The sequence below is a fragment of the Ixodes scapularis genome, unplaced genomic scaffold (assembly GCF_016920785.2).
Source record: "Ixodes scapularis isolate PalLabHiFi unplaced genomic scaffold, ASM1692078v2 ptg001292l_1__unscaffolded, whole genome shotgun sequence".
NCBI lineage: Eukaryota > Metazoa > Arthropoda > Arachnida > Ixodida > Ixodidae > Ixodes > Ixodes scapularis.
In genome coordinates, this window is record NW_024610135.1 from 1 (window position 1) to 14275 (window position 14275).

The 14275-nt window shown below is 47.7% G+C and overlaps 2 protein-coding genes across 2 annotated transcripts; one reads left to right on the top strand and one right to left on the bottom strand.

Moving 5' to 3' along the window:
- Positions 1 to 5069: 5069 nt before the first annotated feature.
- LOC121834530 lies at positions 5070 to 5651 on the bottom strand. The gene has a single exon (XM_042288234.1). It carries the CDS (start codon positions 5649 to 5651, stop codon positions 5070 to 5072), a length of 582 nt encoding a protein of 193 aa, XP_042144168.1.
- Positions 5652 to 5764: 113 nt separating this feature from the next.
- On the top strand, positions 5765 to 6838 carry LOC121834531. The gene has a single exon (XM_042288235.1). The coding sequence runs from the start codon at positions 5765 to 5767 to the stop codon at positions 6836 to 6838; it is 1074 nt and encodes a 357-aa protein (XP_042144169.1).
- The last annotated feature ends 7437 nt before the right edge of the window (positions 6839 to 14275 follow it).

Sequence of the window (14275 nt, forward strand, 5' to 3'; positions counted from 1 at the left end):
TTCCCTTTCTGCGTGGTAGTGTTCTGTGGCTAGCAAAAATCATTTCCTCGCTAAGCTCACGATTATGGCAAAATAGTTGCCGGAAACCGCAGACGACACTCGTCGCTAGTTCTGGCAAAACGGCCGATACAATCTTTTTTTCGCATTTCCCCGCTCGCTGTCAAGGACAAGGGGGTTCGCTTCAACCAGCAAAACATGGCCGCCGACGCCTGTTTACTGAGCAGTCATGCCTGTCGCCATCTCACTCGCTGGCGTCACGGGCGATAATATCAGGCACAAAGGGGCACACCAACCGGCAGCATTATCCCCAAATACTCGAGCCTCGCGTAAATACATAGAGTGTAAACGCTGTCGCCATGTTATCGTAGTAAGACCGCCCCCCCCCCCCCCTCCCCCAACGGGGGACTGCAGTACGCGACGGCGTACTAACACAACGGCGACGATATCGACATCGCGGGCTCCGAATTTTCCCATAGTTCTACTCCACGGGCATTTCTCGAAACGCTTGATATTGTGTACGCCCGCCTGGAAGGATTTCAGGCGCGTAGTTAAGATAAGGCGGTTCTCCGCGGCAAAAGAAAGCAATTTCACAAAAGCTTAAAAGCGGCGGCGACGCGTGTGCGGTGAACGCTTGTAGTTTTGGTGTAGACAGGGTGTGTGTGTTCTCGTTGTTGACACCAGCCGGCGATAAGGCACTGCAGGCGGTAGCTCAGTACAGCAAGGGCTAATCCGAGTGACCATCAACGTAACCCCACCGCCAACCCCTCGCGAACCGGTCGCCGACATGGCTCAGGCTGTGTCATGAACCATGTGGTAGAAGCTCGGGTGCTTTCATATCAGCGCGTGCAGGGACGACAGTGCAATTCCGGAAAGTCTTTTTCGAAGGCCGCTGACCACAATTTTTTGACTGGAGACTTTCCCTCTTTCTTCCTTTGACGTGGATCAAGCTTTGCCGACAGCCTCAGTTGTGACCTCTCTTTTCAAATGTACGTTTGCAGTGAGTGAGCTCCTCAGCCTCGGACTTGTCACTTGTGCACCCAGTAGTTCTTTCACTTGGCAATTATATGCCATCAGTTGGGGTTTAATTTCTATTATTTATGTATACATTATGAAGACGTCCTGGAGCTCCGAACGAGTGTTTTGTGCAGATTACTTTTGCAAACACAAAAAGACTATACCAAAGCAGCGGAATTTTCGAAGTGTTGGCGAGTTGGACCTAAACTCGTTGAAGCAAATTCTTCCGCCTGACTGTTCCACCAAAGTGAGTGCGACGGACTACCTGTGCTACCATTGCTTCATGCACATCACTAAGGAGATCTCGATGCGAAGCTCAGAGCAGTGCCCTGACATATTTGTGCCAGCTGAAGAAGCAATTGAAGATCTAAATCGCAGCATACTACCTACAGATGTGTCGCCGCTGAGACAACCAAGCGTCGTAAGAAGTCGGGACAGGCCTGCCTATGTCAAGAGAAAGCAGACAGAACTGGAGCAGGTTGCTGTCAAGAATATACGCTCAAGGCTACGTATTGCGTACGACAGGGACGCACCATCGGGGTCGTCCGAACCAACATGCTCCACATGCACTGAGTGGGTGGACAACTTTCGGCAGGCCTTTGAAACCGCCACCTCTCTCCGGGAACGTTGTCAACTGCTTACACTCCTGCCGTCAACACTGACGAAGAATGAGGTTCAAAAGATGATTCCACAGGCCTCAATGTACCTCATCAGTAAATCCCGAAAACTCAAGGAAAAGCATGGCGTGTGGTATGAGCCGGATCCTTACACGAGGTGCAAGGTGAGCCCTGAGAACCTGTCTGCTGCCCTAGAGTACTTCACGAAAGACGAGCTACAATGTTCGCGCCAAAGTCCCAACCAGAAGGACGTCATCTCTGTCATGCTCAACGGAGAGAAAACGTTCGTGCCAAAGCGCTTCATGACACGCTCAATACGAGAGGCCTTCCGTATATACAAAGACAAGCATCCCGATTCCGGCGTTGGGCTAACGAAATTTTATTCGTTGCGCCCTAGATGGGTCCAATGTATTCCACACCAGGAAGTGTGCGTTTGTGTGCGCTGCGCCAATTATTATCTTTGTATTGCCGCTCTAGAGAACGTTACAGGCTCAACATTCAACACTGGTGAAATGAACTCGGCATTTCTGTGCGACCCAGCAACAGAACTGTGCCTTCAAGGAGACTGTGATCACTGCCCAAAAGGCCAGTTTCTTACACTCCAGGAACTTGATATCCCGGAGGATGAAGAGATTGTGCTTGCAACATGGGAGTCCGGCGACCTTGTGAAAAAAACTTTGGAACCTGAGACTTTCCTAAAAGTCATCCAAGTGACGGTTGGAAGTTGGGTACTTCACAACCATATCCGGCAAACGCAAGGTAAAGCGATCTACGATGAAAAACAGTGCATGCAACGCGGGAGCATTGTCTTTCATTTTGACTTTGCTGAAAACTGGACCATCGTGCTTCCTGACGAAGTGCAAGCATATCACTGGAAAAAAAAACAAGTTTCGATATTTACATGTGTAGTGACGACAAGAAAATCTACAAACAGCTTTGCCATCATCAGTGAGGACCTGTGTCACGACGCCGCTCACGCTTGCTTGGCTCTAGAAAAAGTGAAGGAGTGGGTTGAAGACAACGTTGCGGTATACTCGTACGTGACGTACGTAAGTGACGGCGCCGCCAGTCATTTCAAGAATCGCTACCAGCTTCACCAATTTGCAAAGGACGATTGCCCACAAGCCCAGTGGTTATTTTCTGCATCTGGACATGGGAAAAATGCATGTGACGGAGTTGGCGGACTCGTGAAGCACCAGGCCACGCTGAACAACCTGAGAGAACGTTCAGTAAGCGCAATTCAGACGGCCAGGACAATGGTGAGCGTTCTATCAAAGAAACTGAAAGGCGTGCATCTTGTATATCTGGACGAAAATGAGGTTGTTCGGTATCGTGAACAAAAAAAAAGAAGAGTGGCTGACGGTGCGCGCCTTCCCTGGCATTCAGTCTTGGCACGCGTGGCGGCTCAGCAAGTCATCAACAGAAGGGACCTGTGACGTATATGTAGCACGGACAGTCGGATCTGCTTGGAAGCAACTTTATTAAATGGGTACAGCGAGGAAAACCTTAGCGTAAAGTGCCGAATTTGATTTCCCAAGGACTGCTCATTTTGAATGCAGGGACATCTTATTTATCACATTTTTCTTCACGGGGTATTTAACCTACTGTTTTTGTTGGTGGTTACTAATAATTTTTATCTGATCACTATAAAAAAAATCCCAAAATGTTATCCTCGAGCAGGATAAAATATATCGGCTTGCCACGATTCATTCATACACCGAGAGCATCGAAGCTGCTCCAGTTAGGCACTATGGCATCCGTCACCTGAAATTGTTTGTAATCGTAAATACACAGCCAACCTAAATATCTTACTATTATATCTTTGTTTTTGTGTGTGGAAGTAAAGTTAGTTATTTTACTCTAGATGTAAAATATACCGGAAGGTACAACTTCACACTGCATCATCTTTTCTCAAATCATTAGTCTCTAATATGATACCACTTTGTACGCTTATGTAAAATGCTGTATATAGTTTCTCCTCCCTTTTACTGTGTGACCGATCGCTCTTTTTATCAATGACCTCATCTGAATAAATGTATATAAAAGATTTGTGCAAGTTTCATGAAACTGGAACTCAGAGTCACTTCTTGTATAGGACACTGCTAAGTGTAGGCTTTGAAAAAGGACCCTACTTTGGGGTGTTGTTTCTTCTTTCACAGTGCAATGATGCAACATGTTTTTAATAGAAATGAATGCCGAAATAGAGTATAACAGGGTACCCAAATTTAAAAAAAATCGAAGGTGGTGTTTTTTTTTTATTCGCATTGGAATTTTTCTTTGTTTGATTTTTTCCCCATGTTTGCCTAAATATATTGTAACTATTGTGTCACTCAGATACCTTATTTATTTTTTCAATAATAGCCATATATTAGTAAAATAATGTCTGCAAGTTATGTAATAATGATTAAATTATTTCATGAGATACAGATTTCCAAAGTTTGCCATTTGTCGTTCGAGCAGGCATGTTTGGCAATTTTTAGAAAACTAAATAAATTTTTAATAAATATTATTACTTTATATTACAAGCAAGTTGTACCCATAGTTTGTTTGTAAAAAGTTTTAAAATTCTCCTAATTTTATTGTTTTAATTATTCACTTTCAAACTTGCCCCCTCCATCAGTGCGCGTTATTGCAACTGTCCACCTCTCCCTGCCTTACGATTTTTCTTGTCTCCAAATTTTTTTTCTGGTCAAAACTAAGTGTGGATTCGTTTATACCAGACACTAGACAATGTCATATAAAAACATCAGCTGATTTAAAAATGTCGACCAGCCACCCTTTGGTCGATCTTATCTGAAATCACCCAACTATATGTACAAAAATTTGACTCGAGCCTATTTCGAAGAACAAAATATCAGATGGCGAAAAATGTCTACAACAGCTTGTTGAATTCAAGATGCATTCTTGTTTGTGGTGACTTGTCATTCAAAGCAGAAGGACAAACAGGACTGGCCTGGAGAGAGGCCACTACCGTGCCCCTGCTCAAGTCTGGAAGGCTGGCCGATGATTTGAGCTCCTACCGGCCCATCTCACTAACCTCCTGCCTGGGCAAGCTACTGGAGCGAATGGTACTGCGACGTCTAAACTACCACCTGGAGGCAGTAGACGCGCTTCCAGACTGCTTCTCCGACTTTAGGAGACACAGGAGCACTGCGGAGTCCATTGCAGACCTCACCACCACCATGGAGGAAGCTAAAAAAAGGGGCTGGTCGACGGCCACAGTGTTCCTAGACGTGAGGAAAGCCTTCGATGCGCTCCCCCATGACACTATCTTCACGGCTCTCCAGAACCTCGGAATCACCGGGCGCCCCCTGTCATACATACGTGCATTTCTGACAGGAAGAACACTGCGTGTACGTGTCGGCAGCACCTACAGCACACCACGCGGGATAACAGCCGGCGTGCCTCAGGGAAGCGTGCTGAGCCCGCTGCTTTTCTCTATCGCGATCGCGTCTCTCCCTTCGGCTGCCGGAGTTGGAGCTCGACCACAGTTCCTCGTGAACATGGCGGTATACGCAGACGACGTGGCACTTTGGGCCACCAGCCCACCAAATCGCAGACAGGAAATGGTGAAAGAGTTGCAACGGGCACTGACCAACACGGTGCACAGACTACACGAACTGGGCCTCGGCATCTCGGCTGAGAAGACCACGGCTCTGTTCCAGGCTCCAATACTGCGAACATTTCGTCCAGTACTACACATCGAGGGAGCACCGATAAAATCAGAAAAGACAGCAACTTATCTGAGTTTGATGCTCGACGCGCGCGTGTCCTGGAGGCCCGCTGTAGATGCAGTGCTCCAGAAGATGCGCACAAGAACAAACACCTTGCGGGCACTTGGAGGCACAACGTGGGGCACCTCGCAGGCCATGATGCTGGCAATGTACAAGGGCCTGATCGTGTCCTGCCCGACCTACGCGCTGCCATTGGTGACGCTAAACAGCACACAACAAGAAAACCTAGAGAGGGCGCAGAGGGTGGCACTGAGAATTTGCCTTGGCACGCCCCGAAGCGCCTCATCACACAAGACACTCGTCGAGGCCGGCGTAGCCACGATTTGTGCCACGCTACAGAAGCGGGCTCTTGGACACCTTATCCGAATGGAGAATGGGCGGTCGACGGGAAGCCTAATCATGAAGATTGCGCAGAGAACAGAGTCAGGACTTGGACGCGCGCTCTGTCAACTTGGAGACATCGCGGGAACCGCTGCGACCCTGGCCGACCTCTCACCACTGCAAGAACGCCCACAACCCATGGACGTCGATCTACACATCCCCGGGTTGAGATCAAGAAGGACGGCAACAACAGTGACCCTCCGAACCCTTGCGCTGTCCCACATCGAGGACCAGTGCCACGGCTGGGCTCAAGTGTTCACGGACGGCTCAGTACGTCCCACAGACGGGTCGTCAACAGCCGCGGCGGCCTTCGAGGCGGCTGGCGTTGGGCTAAGCGTGCGCCTTGCACACCATGCAACCAGCACCACCACAGAACTAGCAGCGATCCTGCTCGCCCTCGAGGCCGTTCAGAAAGGCAGCTCCAGGGGCGGCAAGTGGGTAATCTTTTGCGACTCACAAGCCGCGCTCTCCATGCTAGATAACTTGGAGAGGGCACCACCACTGGCGCGAAGAATCGCAGCAGAAGCGATGGCATTGGAGCAACTCGGACACCAGTTCAGGTTTCAGTGGCTGCCAAGCCACTGTGGCATCAAGGGAAACGAGATCGCCGACCAGATGGCAAACTTCGCCCATGATGAGCCCTCTACTCCCACATCTAAGGTGTCCCCGTCCGCGGACGCCAAGCTCCTTGTGGCGAGGGAGATCGCAAGTCAGCATCCAGACGCAAGGATGGCAAAAGGCGACCACCCGGCCCGGCTCCCAGCACGCATGAACCGGGCAACGGCGGCTGTCTTCCACCGACTTCGGACGGGCAGCGCCCTCACCCCCGCATGGATCAACAGGATGAGACCTTCTAGGAGTCCAGACTGCAACACCTGTGGGACTCGCGCAGATGACGTTCACCTCATCCTACAATGCACCCTCTACGACACTGAGAGAAGGGCACTCCAGGAAGAGTACAGAAAACTAAACCTACCCTACAGCTCTCTGGAGGAGATCACCAGACCTCGAGGCACAAACTGCACCAAAAAGAAGGCGCTGAAGGCACTGGAGAACTACCTGGACGAGACAGGATTGATCTCCCTCCTCTGAAGCAAAGGGCAACAAAGAGAGAAATGGTGACAACCATGGGCGTACCAACCGGGGGGGCAAGGGGGGCACTTGCCCCCCCAGTTCTCAGAGTGGGGGGGCAAGGCATGCGTTTTGCCCCCCCCCCCCCCCCCCCCCCCCCCCCCTGAAACGGCCGCCACTGGGCAGAGCAGACACAGGCCGGCGGCGCCCAAGGAATACCAAGGGCACTGCCCCCCGACCCGCGCGGGCATATTTTTAACGCGCAGGCGATACAAACCCTAGCAACGGTGCTCACGCACGCCGGATTGGCTGGTTTGTGGAGCCTTGCCCCACGAACAAGGCTACACGGTAACCTAACGGAATCCATCCGCGAGACATGGGCCGGACGGGCCGTCCAGACCAGGACGTAGGCCCTTACACAAAATAAAGTTTTGCTTGCTTGCTTGGAGATAGGCGCTGCCGCCGTCAACATAGGCAGCGGATGCAATGCGAGTTTCCGAAGAGGTAGCGTAACTTAGTGGTGAGATGTCTGCCTCATACGTGTCAGACCCGGGTTCTATTTATGGTGTGGGCCGGCTTACTTCTTTTTATTTTTTTTCTCGAACATTTTGTTTTGTCGAGGCATTTGGCGATATTTACATTTCTTTTTTACCATTAACACTAAAAAAACGAATGTTGTTGACGAAACATCGCTAAACTAAATCGTATCGACTCTATTTACGGAAGTGCATGGGGGGCAGCGGGGCTTGGGTTGCCGACCGGACGCCGCAAAGCGGCGTGTACGGGGGGTGGGGGGGCTAGGTGGGTTAATAGATTTGTAATTAGCAGCCGCACACCGTCACCGCGAAGCGGCGTGAACGCAGGCGCGGGGGTGGGTTAACGCGCTTCGAGTGATACACGAGCAGCCCATCCGGCGTGAGCGTCGTTGTTAGGGGTTCTATCGCCTGCACCGTAAAAGGAGCAGTGTGTGCACCTCCTGTAGTGGGCAAGAATTCCTACCTTGGAGAGAAGCGGGGACAAGCCCTTTCTTCAAATGCGTCAAGTCTCCTTGAGCTTCGGAATACAAAGAAACGCCACTATTCGGAGCTAATCCCACAGTTACTCGACCTCTCTTGCGTCGTGTCTGTTCGCTCCCCGCGCCTCGTAGCAGTGTTGTTGCAGTGGGGGGGCTCGTTAAAATTTTGGGGTTTTTTGGACTATCTAAATCACTTTCTTCCTTCCCATCCCCCCCTTTTCTACTCCGCATGCTCCCCCCCCTGCAAATATCAGCTGACCTTCCGACATCTTTTCTGTGTTGATAGGCAAAACAACCACTAAAATTAGAAAGTAATTTGTAATTTGAGTGGAAGTCACTCGGAAAAGTAGTTAAAGTAAACTACGAATTACTAGAATATAAATGTAATTAAAAGTTACTAAACTACCCAGAAAAGTAGTTAAACTACAGTAACTTGAGTAAAGTAGTTGAACTACGTACAAGTCTGGCCCGGCAGGCGCTCTGCGTAAGGGTTTTCACCTATCTGCCTAGCCCCGCACACCATCACATGGGCCAAGAAAGGTGTAGTTTTACTGCAGAGGAGAAATCAGCAGGGTCCAAGATGGTGACAATCGAGGATGGGGGACTGTTCCAGTGGCTGATGACTTGAGAAAGGAATGACCAATTGAAAGCGTTAGTACAGTCAGAAATGTGCTTGATGGTGCAGACGTTGTTGAGGCGAGAAGATGTTCGGTCGGGGGGTAATAACAAAGTGGTTTTGAGGTCGGGAATGTGGTAGTAAATTTTGTGAATAAAGCACAGCTGAGAGACTTTTCTGCGAAGCTGCAAAGAGGACATGGTTAGTTCAGTTTTTAGCGCTGAGACACTGAAAAAAAAAAGTCATAAGTGGATGAAATGAAGCGAGCAGCTCTGTTCTGAACTGCCTCTACAGGGTATTGATGAGGTACAGTCGATGGGTATTCCAGATGGTTGAAGCATATTCTATTTTTGGTCTGACGTACGTGTCCAAGGTTAGCTTACGAACAAAGGGTGGAGCCCTTTTTAAGTTACGTCTGCTTAGTCCAAGAGTTCCAGATGAATCGGCAGTAATGACTTCAATGTGGTTATTTTAGGGAAGGTCAGATGTTAGTCTTACACCAAGGTATTTATACACAGTAGCGGTCTCAATCAGATCGGAGTACAAGAAGTAATTAAATGACAGTGTTTGTTTTTTTTTTCTTGGTGAAGTGGATTAGTTTGCGTTTATACTTGTTTAATGACATAATCCACTCTTTGCACCAATTGTTAATTTTCTCTAGATCTTCCTGAAGCTGGTTATTATTTTGCACACAAGTTACTTTGTTATGGATGACGCAGTCGTCGGCGAAAAAGCGGTTTTTTGAAGAAATCCCAATGGGGATGTCATTAATAAATATTAAAAAGAGTAAGGGCCCAAGTACGAACCCCAGGGGAACACCAGGAGATACATTTATTAAGGAAGATTCATGATCATCATGGACGTGAGCTGTACACGGGAAAAAAGAAAGTCACGAATCTATGCAAACGGTTATTTGGTCGAGGCAAAAAGATGGTAGCTTAGAAAGAAGGCGTTGATAAAAAACACGGCCGAACGCTTTGGAAAAAAAAAAAAAAAACTGCGTCAGTTTTTTCATTTTAAGGTTCAAGGTTAGTGTGCAAGTCATGGATGAAGTCGCAGAGTTGTGTTTCGCAGGAAAGTACAGTCTGCGGCGATATGAAAGACCCACTGGGAGCGCGTGGCCGAGGCGGTGGCTGGTGGGGGCGCTGCGAGCGCTCCGGGCAGTTCCATTCTGCTTCGAGGGGAGGACGCTCATTCGGCACTCGGCACAAACTGATAAGCGCGTTTCGCTTTATCTGAGCCCGAGTGAGCGTCCTCCCCTCGAAGCAGAATGAAATTGCCCGGAGGGCTCGCAGCGCCCCCGCCAGCCACCGCCTCGGCCACGCGCTCCCAGTGGGTCTTTCATATTGCCGGAGAGTGTACCTTTTTGAAAACCGTGCTGATGTTTAAAGAAAAGAAATGGGATGATAGGTGCCTCATGATATTGGAGTAGAGGATATGCTCAAGTAGTTTGCAAGAAATTGAAGTCAATGAATTAGGGCGATAATTAGATGCGGAAGAGCGGCTGCCCTGTTTAAAGACTGGGAATTACCCTTCCCACCTTTTGGTCAGATGGAAGGCACCTTTGAGATAAGGACTGAATAAAGATAAGTTTTAAATACTCACTCGAAATAACACTGGTGTTTTTTTTTAAATTTTAGAGTTGATGTTATCGGTTCCAGCGGACGAAGTAAGTTTTAGTTTATCAATCAATGTTATAATACCGGCGGAGTTAACGTTAATAGGATGCATGCGCTCGTAAAGCTCTTCAGGGAGAGTGGGGACGGAGTCCAAGCACTCGTTAGTAAACACTGATGAAAAATATTTGTTAAACACAGAACTATCATGGTCGACGTTGCACATCCGACCATTCCTAACTCTCCCCATCTTCCTAAACGTCCGTGTGTGTCCGAACACCAGAAACCGGAATTTTAAAGGTTAAAAACGGCACGTTGCGAATATGGAACGCGCACTTTCATGCAAAGCTGACGTCAAGTGACTCAAATCGAAAAACATGCATATTTACAATATTGTTATCTCTTCTGGTGAAGGCTCAGCAACCGTTGCATCCGTTTTCGCGCACGAAACGGCGACTACCAGAGAAAGTAAGAACGCAGTGATTGCCTTTATTTTAACAATGTAAACACACTTGCAGGCGTGCGCTGATGAAGCCTCAAAATCAAAGCTCTCGTAGTGTGAATCGTGACTGTGCCGGCTACTACCCAACCTCGGTGTCACGCCACTTTCTGGAAGCATACACCAAACTTACAAGTAAACACACAAAAGCGACATCGATACAATTATCTTCTAGAATATCACCTTATTTAGTCATAACTCTTTCAATAGGCACTACAAGTTGTATTTATTTTAAGAAGAAGAAGCAAAATTTTTTTCGTGAGAAAAAACAAAATATCAATGTTAAGTCTGGTAACGTTGTAATTTTGCCGAATCATTGCCAAATCTTTAGAAAAGTTGGACAAAAGTTGCGCCGAATTTTCGATTTGGGGGGGGGGGGGGGGGGGGAGAGGGTCTGGTTTGCCCCCCCACTCAAAAACAAGTTGGTACGCCACTGGTGACAACAGCTTTTCCGACATACTGACTCATCAATACTACTCCCTGTGGCCGAACTAAATTAGGAAACTACCCTCTTTCGCCTACATCGGACTTCCCCAATCACCATCAAGGCGACTGGAACCTATACAAACTAGCCTTGCCGATGGCTATGACCATCACAGAACCCCCGCCTGCAAATTAGACTTCGACGGTTAGAGAAAGACGAGAAAAATCCCAACCTCCCCCCTTTCTACTCCCCCTTTTCCCCTCTTTATTTCCCAAGAACCCTTCCCCTCCGACTGTGACATGGGCGTCTAAGTACGCCCCAACAACAGTCGGCTTCCCAACCCCCTCCCCAAAACGCATACTACTACTACTAATACTACTACTACTACAAACAGGACTCTGAAATCGATTGGACCGCAAGGGAGCATGAAAACAGACAATGCTTAAGGAAAGTGGTGAGTCAACAACACCGTTCACAACCTTATGTAAAAACTTAAAATCACTTAATCGTCTTCTATCAAGCAAAGTGCGCAATCCATGTTTTTAAAGTCATAGTTGTAGTAACAAAGGCGGTCCAAATATCCGTCGTAAATTGTGCTTATAAAGCGTTTTTAAACACGCTCAATAGAGCATGATGCAGTGAGATTAATGTAATGCCATACAGAAGAAGCGTACTCTAGCTTCGTGCGCACTAGGCAACGAAATAAACGCATAAGACAAACGGACAAGTAAAATTTTCTCGTGAAACGAGATATCACCCTAAGGTTTCTAAAATAGGCGTTACAGACATATAAAACCTGATAAATAAAATTTAAGTGTGAATAAAAAAAGATTACAGGATATTTTTTTCTAAGGTTTCTAAAATAGGCGTTACAGATAGTTAAAACATGATAAAATAAAATTTAAGGGTGAATAAAAAAAGATTACAGGATATGTTTTTATTCATTTGATTTTGATAACAGGGTCAGCCCTCACACCCTAACATAATGCAGCCTTTACCACGGAGGGAGAAGCAAAGGTAGATATCTGTCCCATGTTCAAGACGTGCACCTCAGGAGCATCGGTGTCGACGACATATTTGCTCTGGGACTGCAAGGATTCAAAGATTACAGACAAGACACACGGGCAGTGGCGTAGCCAGGAATATTTTTCGGGGGTGGCTGAGGTGGCTGGGATGTCCATGAATTGGGGTGTGGAGAGGGGGAAAGGGAAGGGGGGGGGGGTCTAAATGCATGTGTATATTATAGTGTCAGCGGGATTTGGGGGGGGGGGGGGGGGGGGAGAGGCTGAAGCCCCATAAGCACCTCCCCCCTCCCCCTTGGTTACGCCCCTTAACACGGGACTTGCCATCGAGAGAGGTGAGACCGAAGCTGGAAGACTGGACCCACCCCAAATGACAGCAAATGACAGAGATAGCAAATTTAGTCTCACGATCATCTGGTGGGCTAGTTGGTTGATCATATTGTTGAATTACCAGCGCAAATACGACAAGGAAGAAGAGACAAGGGAGACAGGATAGAGCGCTGAACTAACAACTGACGTTTAATGAAAAGAAGAGGAAAAAGAACCCAAGAATGCTTTTAAAACATGCATAATAAAAACCCGAAAAAACATATGCTATAGCTTGAGTGCCTGAAAATGAATTGCTAAGAATACCAAGCTTTAAGCTGCTCGCTTAAATGACTTGTTGAGAACGATTGAGTCCTGGGACAACGTGAATAGAAACTTCGGTAGAAAAGAGAAAGAGGAAGTTTTGCGTTTAAAATATTCACAGATTCACAGCGCTCTATCCTGTCTCCCTTGTCTCTTCTTGCTTGTCGTATTTGCGCTGGTAATTCAACAATAGCAAATTTAGGATTCTCCGATAGTTATATCAGGCTCCTGGGTTAATTTTATCTAACAAACTTATAATGTATAACAATTCCCTCCCTGTACCTCCCATAACCCCATCCTCTCCTAACTCAGGGCAACCGAGTCATAGGCAGGCGAATCTTTACATTTATTAGGTACATGTTTTTAGTCAATCAATTTGAGCAGAACAGACTTGAGAAGATCAAAGTGCGATGCTCAGATGCACATAACAATAATCGCAATATTCGATAGAACTCGTAGAAACGCTTCAACAAACTGACGAGGAAAACAGTAGCACAACAAGAAACACAACCGACGACAGATTGAGTATATATACTTCGGCTTCTCCTTGCAAGCGAGGCTTGCAAAGAGAAGCGTTTTGCGCAACACCCGGAAATCCAGTAAAATGTTGGGAAGTCAAAGCAGAGGTATATATATTCACGTCGAGAGGACGCCAGAAACCAGCAGCATTAACCTTGACAGTTCCCGCGAGATAAATAGTTCAGTGGGAGTGTTGCCGGTTGAGGTGGGCAGCACATGTGGCGCCGGACACGCAACGAGAAAGCAAAGATCCAGCAATCCATCGCATTAACCGGTACAGTTCTCGCACGACGGTGAAGAGTTCACTGACCAGTGAAGGGTCAGCAAGGCAGCCAAGGTGGCACACCAAGCCAAGAACCACCAGTCATCCGTAGCAACCGGGGCAGCTCTTTCGTCAATGAAAAGCTTACGATATTCAGTGATTGGGCAGCCAGACAGTAGAGATGGGGCGGGCACAAGAGGGGGACGCCAAGAATCAGTAGTCGCTCGTAGAAACCAGACAACTCTTTCAAGACTGCTAAAATCCTAATGACACTGGTGGTGGGACAGCCAGGCAGTTCACATCGCTAAATTTAAAGGGGAAATACACGTCACGTGACCACAACACCAATGCAGTTCCCCCCCTAAATATAGCGGGGAAAATGACGTCATGACTTCGTGTCACGTCACCTATGAACAAATTTAGCGGGAAAAGGAAAAGAGGAGGAGGGGCACACCCTCCCCTCCGTGCCCTCCCCTCATCCTCCTCAAGAGCTGTGCACTATTGTCGGTGAGAGGTCAAGAACGGAGTGCAAGCTCCTCCCACCCCTTTCCACTTCAGCGGAGCGAACGCTGGAGAGGAGGTCAGGCCGCCTCCTCTCCAGCGGTCGTTCTACTAAAGTGGAAAGAGGTGGGAGGAGCTTGCACTTCGTTCTTGACCTGTCACCGACTATAGTTTCGCATTACAGAGGTTTGTAAACGTCTTTAATTTTTTTCAGTCACAAAAGTATACGTTTTAACAATAAATAAATCGCGTTTGTCTCAAAGGCAAAGTCAAAGAAAATGCTCGAAGTGCCTGCTTTCAGCTGCAATGCAAACCACTAAACGCTTTTCCATTCAACCCACAGCTCGCTGTATA